We start from the raw sequence: 8397 nt of genomic DNA on the forward strand, positions 1-8397 counted from the left end.
GGCTGCTCACAGCAGCTGCTGGCTGCACACAGTAGCCCAGCTCCAGGTTGAGCTGTTGTTCAGCATCTTAGCTGTGGAGGGCAGTGTCACTGGCCCTCAGATGTGGGATCCAAACCGGGGCGCTCCGGTGTCCCAGGCCAGCTCTTAACCAACGCGCCACTCGGCGGGCCCTATCAGTTTCTTTAAACATTCTGAATCATAAATTATTGTATCAACTTTCTTCAGGAAAACTCTACATCTTTTCCATGAGCAAATCATTTGTCAGTGTTTTCCAAACCTTGGTAGATAAAAAAATTCCATGGATAAACTAAAGTCTAATGAAACTTATCAAAGGCTAACTGAGATAAAAAATCTGAAACTAGAACTGTGATAAGCAGTTGAACTACTTTGATTCCTCCTTTTCTTTCTATTCTACTTGTGCAAGCTGGAACACCATAAGACTATGTCATCATTAAAGAGTGTGCTGGGGCTGAGAGTGATAAAGAAAGATCCACAACAGGAAAAGAGATAGCCTGTACACATAATATTATCCTCACATACCCCAGTTTTTAGAAAAAAAACTTTCAAAATTGGCCCCCTTTATGTACTGCAGGGTCCCACTGTCACAGGGTGCCCCATATACAAGCTTTTGTCCCTTCCTTTCTAATTCCCATTCCCACCTCCCCTACCCTGGTCTTCCCGCTGTCTCTAACTGTAGAACTCAATGTTATCAAATACATCTTCATAAAATACCATTTCATTCTGTCAACCAATAGGACTTAAAGTTATCCCAAAATAAGAAGGCTGGGTTAATTTTTCCAAACTTTCTCCTATAACTAGGCCCACACAAAACCTCTTGAGACTGAACTCCAACTAATCTATTCACTGCACTTCCACCACCTCAAGTCCATTCCCATCTCCACACCTTTGGCCATTCTGAATCCCAGTCTTAAAATAATTTCCCTTCTCCTCTCTGCCTTAATAATTATTTTGCATACCCCTCATTCATCCCTAGACTGCTTTGAGGTATTGCTCAAACTGTTTTAAATCTTTATGTGGGTAAGAACTTTCTTCCCAGAGGGCAGGGAAGATGGGTTATGCTGCAAAAAGTCAAGCCCTAGATCAGAGGTTGCAAAGCGGTAACCCACAAGACAAATTCTGCCCACAGTGGTTATTTGTTTGGCCCACAGTGTTTATATTATGAATTCATAAGTTGCCAACATTTAAAAATAAAGATTTCTCACAAAAATCTGGATTTCCAGATTTGCTTTAGAAAAAAGTTAAGATATTCAGACCATACTCAGCCTATACTCCCCACTAGAACAATAGTGAACCAACACTGAATTACATATTTTAAAATTATTAAAATGGTGATTTTTACCTCAATTTTTTAAAAAAAGAGCCAAAGCTGCCTAACAGCTGCCATTGGAGGGACATTAATTCTGTAGTTCACTTAAGTCCCAATCTGATTATTACTATTTAAAATGCTCATCTAGCCCTTGTAAGGCATTTAAATTTGCAATGCTCACCCTAGATAAGCTTACTGAATTAATGAATTGAGATAATTTTAAGAAAGACAAGGTTGGTGGTAATGATGATAATGACAATAACAGTAATAGCAATTAACATTTCATGATTATGAGCCAGCTATTGTTAAAAAAAACCAAAACATATTATTTCATTTAATCCATACAACACCACTACGGATATATGCTATTACTATTCCCAATTTACAGCTGAGGAAACTAAGGCACAACAAAGATAAACAGCTTGTTCAAGGTCATACTGCCAGTACATGGTAGAGCCAAAATTCAAAACCAGACAATCTTAACTCCAGTACACACTGGTAACCCCCACAACATGGTTCCTTTGGACTAGCATCCTTTCCTGTGACCAACTAAACTGATTCTCTGAAATGAAACAAAGAATCAAAAGAATAAACTTTAGAGTCTACTCTCTTTGCAAAATGACTAAGAAGCAAACCAAAGTTCACCTAAATGCAGATGACATTTCTGGATTTTTTTCCTTATCTTAAGATAAAATATTCTCTTACAGAAGGGGTGTTGGAATCCAACAAAATAATATGTATTTTGTCAGAAAGCAAGTATGTTATTAGACATTTCTGGAGTAAGGTAAGCTCCATGCAGATAAATTTTGTTTAAAACTATAAAGTGATGATACAGTACAAAACTTCTCTTTTCTGGGGTAGAGTGTATTAGGGTAAATAGTTTCCAGACATGAAAAAAAATTTCAAGTTTCTTGAGGGCAGGGACTGCTTTTTCATCAGGTGCCCCTATAATGCCTAGCACAGAGCAGCACTTAGCATATACTCTATTATGCTTAAGCCAAGAAATCTGAAGATGATGTCTTAAATTGCAATTCAATGCAATCACCATTATAGCATTTAGTATCTTGCTTTTTACAATACTTACTGGTAAGCAAGTTTGTTTTCCTGACAAAAACACAAAATCCTTGAGGTAGAGGTTTTATATGAAGTAACCCTTGGGACCTAGTAAAACAGGGGCTCAATAAATGCTTGTTTAATATTACAAACTTAATATTTCTACACTTAGGTTTCCAATAAGTCTCTCTTTCTACTATGTTTAAAGTAGAGCTTAAAATAAAATGGCTTCTCATTTATAAGCACTGGATATTATGAAATAATATTATATTTCTGAGGCCAGTCCTATATCAACAAAGCCCTGAAAAATTAGTAAGCCAGCACATGAAGCACAAAGCATAGTCAAAGGATGAACTAGAAGGAACCTGAGTGATCATGTTCAGTGCTTTCAATACACAAGTGAGGAAACAGAGGCCCACAGAGTTTTAAGTGACTTGACCAAGATCACAGAATTTAAGTAACAAGCAGTCCAAGGCTAGAACCCAGGTCTCCTGAATGAATGTTGGCCCAGTTTTCTTTCCAGGAAGAACTACTCCGTGAGCTCAGGATAAAGTGTATACTTTTAGAAACATTTTAAAGATAGTTGGTATGGAAAATGATCTTTCCCAGAACATTACTTCTTGTAAGGTATTATTACACCACCATTAAAGAAATGAAAGCTGCCTTGTTCCTTTCCTGTAGATAACACCATCTTTTCCTCCTCTTTGTTTTGCTCTACGTATTTTTCATTTTCATGTCTTGCCTTTCATCATCTTTTGAGAATTCTTCTTTTACCATCTCTTATTTATCTACTTTTCCTCTTACCCATTTCCTTTCCTAATATATCTCACAAAGCACCCCACCATCTCCTTCCTTCCTCTCCATAATTATAAAAAAGAACAGATTAAGAACACATTTGATTATAGCACTGGCTTGGTACACCATAAGCAAATCACATCTTGGCCTCTAAGCATTCATAGGGCAACTAGTTAACAAAAAATAAAATACAAAAGGTCACATAGATGAGTGAATAATAAATGTTGATGTTTAGGTGGAGACAAGAATCTAAGTGTGGATGGGACATTTATGTGAAGGGATGTGGTAATGACAATAGTCACAAGGTTAAGGTCAGGCAAATGAAAGGGACCACTCTCTTCCTATTCAGCTTTCTCACCTACCATACTCATCTGCTCTACTAAATTTACTTCCCATTCTCCTATTGTTTAACTTTTTCTATACGCTACTTTTTTTCCTTAACCAATCTTCCCTCTCTCCTGACCTTTGAAAGTGAATCTGTCCTGTCTTCATGTTTTCCTTTTCATTATTGCCAACTTCTCCCATCTTGTATATCTAGATAACGTCTTAAACTCATTTTTTCAAAAGATTTAACATGTATTATTTTATTTGATCCTCACAACAATGCCAAGGAGGCAGGTAGGAAGCAATATATCTATTTTACAGGTATATAAACTGAGTCCTAGCAAAATTAAATAATTTGCCAAAAGTAACAGAGTTTGTCAGTGGCAAAATCAAATTAGAATGCAGACCTTTTCTTTCCAAGTCCTCCATTCTGTTTCCACTGCACCATGTTGCCTTCTATTTAATTCCCACACTTTTTTACCATACACATGCACATGCCTAAACAAATATACATAGATAAATGTTTACAAAACAGCACAAATGGGAGAAATATGGGTATATCTAAGGAAACTAGAAAAACAGAAGTCAGAGGACCCAAATTAAGAGCACAGTGTGGTTCACAAGCTCATCTTTGTAGAGGAGGCCCTGGGTTTCAGATCTAGGTGTAAACTGTCTATTTCTTCAACCAACTAATGTAGCCAGCATCAACAGTGTTCTTCTCTCCACACCTCCCACAGCAGCTATATGACCAGGGCTCACCCTCTGCACCATTCCAGTGTTCCAATCTCTCTCACAGGCATGCCATCATACCTGAAGTTCTCACAATTCGAGTCACGAGTCACTTCTTTGGGTTAAGGCGTTGTCTCCAGAAGGCCACTGTTAAATGCATGTTACCTGAGAGGGGAAGAAGGGTCCATTAACACATTACTTTTACGTCTATGGTTAAACGCATCAAATTAGCAACAACCTTGGGAATCTGACAGCACACAGGATAGATAACTTCTAATTCGGCAGGCAGGACAAGAAGGTGAGTTGGGAAAAAGGACTCATACATAGTATGGGCTAATGCCTACCTGGGTATGATGGCTACATGGCAAAATGAGGATGGCCATATAAACAAACTCTACCTACTGGGGTCACCATAAGGACAGTCCCTGCAATTTAGAGGCTCTTGGAGATAAGAAAAAAAGAACACTCCAAGGATCTGAGTACAGTCAGTTTTGAAAAGAAGGAAAAGAGCTGAGTGGGCAGCAGTTTTCCAAGGACAGTGCACTCCTAGAATAAAGGATAGAGGCCGTACAGTTTTTGGTTAACTATGTACTTCTAGTTATGAGGCTATCCAACATTTTTAGCTGAGGGCCAACCTCTCAAACAGAGAATGCTGCAATTCAATTCTGCACAACCACCACCCCACTACTCCCACCCCGCACCCTCCACTAATTTATATTGACTCAAAGCCAGTATCATTTACAGCCACAAAAATCAACATGCCTTTACTGAGCGCTTATTATAAATCCAGAATTTGGCTAGGTGCTATAAATACAGAAAAAAAAAAGTATATACTTTTGCCTTAACTCATATAAAGGAAACCAATCCCCAAAACCCAAAATTGAGAAAGGGATGAAGAACAAGAAAAAACAGGTGACTCTTTCCTATCAATACCAACACAAACTTCTTAAGCCAAAATTAATACAACAAAACTCACTTCTAGGCCAAAGTTCCTTGTTAAACTCTTGCCTAAACAGTTAAAAGGCACAGGCTAGAAAAAAACTCTACCACCCCCCTGCACCCCCACCCTTTGGTCTAATACCAAAAGCTCTTTAGTAACACACATTCATCTCGGTACACTGGAGAATAACAGACTAAGAGTTATAAAACTTGGTTCTAGTTCTAGCTCTGATTCTTAACTAGTTTTTGGTAAATTATTTAGCCTGCTTTGGACTAAAAAAAACAAAAAACAAACGAACAGAAAACTAAGAGTTTGGACTAGTCTCAATATAGCATATACCTGGCATATATACCACCCACTAAGTAACTGTGCCTTCAGGAGGCATCATTAATCAATCATAACTCACTTTTCCAGAGAATCCATATGACCAAAACCCTTCTGAACACAGAGCTTCTGGAAGTTACTTCAAAGCAGAGTTGGCACATAAACCAAAATATATTTGCCACTGCAGAGTAGACAATCTCTGCAATCTATTCCAGCTCTGAATTTCTAATACCAAGTTTCAGAGGATAGAAGAAAAACACTTCCAACAAGCTTAGATCAATAATGTTGATACTCATAAATTTCAGTCTAATCTCCAAATTCTCTAAATTGTATCCAATCTAGTTCTAATTTTTCAAAGATGCTAATAACACACTCTGAAACCATTAATATATATATATAACCTTGGCAATAGTATTCTGATTTGCTAATGGGTTCTTCTGACAAAAAAAGGAGCCCTTTATCCAGATAGGCTCTAAAAAATTCTCATCCAAAAATATGGCAACAATATTGCACTAGTAAAAAACTAAACCCAATCCCTTGATTATCCCCACAACCTCTCTATAAGATCAAGCCTTTTCACCTCTTACCCAGATCTCTGCAATAGCCACCCTTCCAACCTTTCACTTTTATTATCAGAGCAATTTTTCTAAAACACTCATATCCTCATAGCACTTCCTGTTTAAAAATCTGTATTTATTGCTAACTACACAAAACTCAAGTTTTTTAGCATTATACTTAGAACTTTTCATACAGTTGCCTCCTTTACCTTTCTGGGCTCCACTGTATAATGTTCTCCTTCCCCCTCCCCACCCTTTTTCTTCCACAATCTTCTGCATTTACACGATCTTCTGCCTGCCTTGTTCTTCCCTTTCCCCATCGCTATCACACTCTAACTCACCATCTAAGACCCAACTTAGGTCCAGGGATGGGTACTGCCTCCTTCTCTGGCCAACCCCCAGACAGAACTGGTTACTTCCTCTTATGTCTCAAAGCTTTTTGACCTTCCTTGGTATGTTCACAGTATTGTTTGCTGCAATGGTTCCCAAGACCCATCAGAATTACCTGAGGCATGTCTTAAAAATAAATTCTTCCCAGCCAACCCAGAGGTACTAAATCAATTTCAGGAAATGAGGCCCAGGAATTTCTACTTTTAAAAAGGTCCCCTAGGGCCAGCCGAGTGGCCTGTTGGTTAAGAGTTGGCTTGGGACGCCAGCTCTGAGCAGCAGCGTCCCGGTTTGGATCCCACATTAAGGCCAGTGACACTGCCCTCTACAGCTAAGATGCTGAACAACAGCTCGACCTGCAGCTGGGCTGCCATGATTCGCCGGTGATGGCGTAGGCTGCAGCCCCTGCTGCAGTGGGTGGCCATGGGCTACCGTGAGCGGCCAGCAGCATGAGCTGCCAACAGTCACCATGAGCGGCTGTCCAACGGCCGGCGACCAATCTGCCTCATCCGGGAAGAGCACAATGATAACAACATGGGCCAGTAAAGCGAGGTCTTCCACAACTAGACCTTAGAACAGAAAAGGACAGTAACCTGTCTGTTCCCCCTCCCCGATTCCCCAACGCTGTTCCCTTCCCCCAATTCCCCAATAAAATCTTAAAAAAAAAAGTTCCCCTAATTATATTAATCGTCAAATTTGGGGACTACTGGTTTGTCTGTCTCTTCCAATAGGTGTAAAGATTTCTTTTTTTTAAGAATGTAGAAATGACTTACACTGAAGAAATTATTCTGCACTTGTTTAATATTTCATATCATCTTTGTTGATGACTCATATGCTGAAGATGAAGGAATTCCTTTTGAACTCACATCCCAAAAACTTACATTGTTCAAAAAAGCAGTTGAATTTCCACCTTCATTTCTAAATCTTAAAAATGAAATAAATGTACCTTAAGTAAATCTATGACTATACAATGCAGGCTCTCACCAGATCGGCCATGAGAACTTTATTTCAGCTGAGTTAACAAAACAAACCCTTAGCTGATTTTGAAGGGGGAAATATACTGGCTTTAAGTACTTCCTTAAGATTGAATTGTATTAGGAATAGATGCGTGAGACCCCAACTACGTGTAATGATAGGTGGCTGGCACCAGTGCCTCATTAATTTTCAAAAGAAAAATCCCTCTCTTCCCTCCCAACCCCCAAAAGTAAAAGGGTGCTATAGAATAATGGCAGAAAATGTAACAAGATAGACTGCAACCAAGAAAACAAGTTGTTGTTGGGGAATCGTGAATTTCGGGTAGTTTGCAAGTTCACCAGGTTAAATCTCTTACTTTAGGCCCAACGTCTGCCTCGGGAGCACAGACCCTGTGTTTCTCTCTAAGTTGCGGCTCGGAACTAAGTTCCTAAGTCGTGTCCTCCTCGTGTTTAGACCCTTAGAATACATTCACGGCTACTTTTTTCTTTTCTCTACTAAAGAAAAGGGCACAATCAGGAGGAAGGACAGTGACAGCTCCACGTCTGCAAAACTCGGCGCCGGGAGGCGCCGGCGGGGCCGCGGCAGCGGCGGCCAACAAGGAGGGCGTCCGGGCCGGGACCACCACGCTGGGGGACGACAATGGAGTGAGGAGGAGAGTGGAACAGCGAAGGGAAAGCGGCCGCTGTGCTGGGCCCCTCGCGACTGGAGACTCCATAAAGTCCAGGGAAGGCCGGCAGGATGGCAGGTGGGCCCGGTCGCCGCCCCTTACAGGGCCACGTCGCCCGGCGCGCTGGCCACCGCCGCGGGGCCCCGCGCGTAGGACGGGCCGCGAGAGGGTGGCCCTGGGCAGCGCTTAGGGGCGCGGGGCCGGACCCTACCCGTGCTCGCCTCGACCTAGCCCTCTCACAACTTGGCGCCCGCAATGCAAGGGGCTCTGGATGTCTCAGCCCAACAGTGGCCGTTGGACTCGTCCGGGCTACCCACCT

General features: G+C 40.8%; 1 protein-coding gene across 4 annotated transcripts in view; it reads right to left on the reverse strand.

The window, feature by feature from the left end:
• ITCH (itchy E3 ubiquitin protein ligase) overlaps nt 1–8397 on the reverse strand; it is a 139624-nt gene that overhangs the window by 125257 nt on the left and 5970 nt on the right. For 2 of the 4 annotated variants that reach the window (XM_019655279.1, XM_019655278.1), the window contains exon 2: nt 4310–4393. Coding sequence is in view for 2 of the 4 variants with exons in the window: in XM_019655277.1 (XP_019510822.1) it covers nt 4259–4270 (12 nt within the window). In the remaining 2 variants the exon portion in view is untranslated. Of the gene's footprint in view, nt 1–4258; nt 4394–8397 lie in introns of all 4 variants that reach the window. The other 2 variants (XM_019655277.1, XM_019655276.1) reach the window with 1 other exon arrangement.

Source organism: Hipposideros armiger, unplaced genomic scaffold (assembly GCF_001890085.2).
Source record: "Hipposideros armiger isolate ML-2016 unplaced genomic scaffold, ASM189008v1 scaffold_238, whole genome shotgun sequence".
NCBI lineage: Eukaryota > Metazoa > Chordata > Mammalia > Chiroptera > Hipposideridae > Hipposideros > Hipposideros armiger.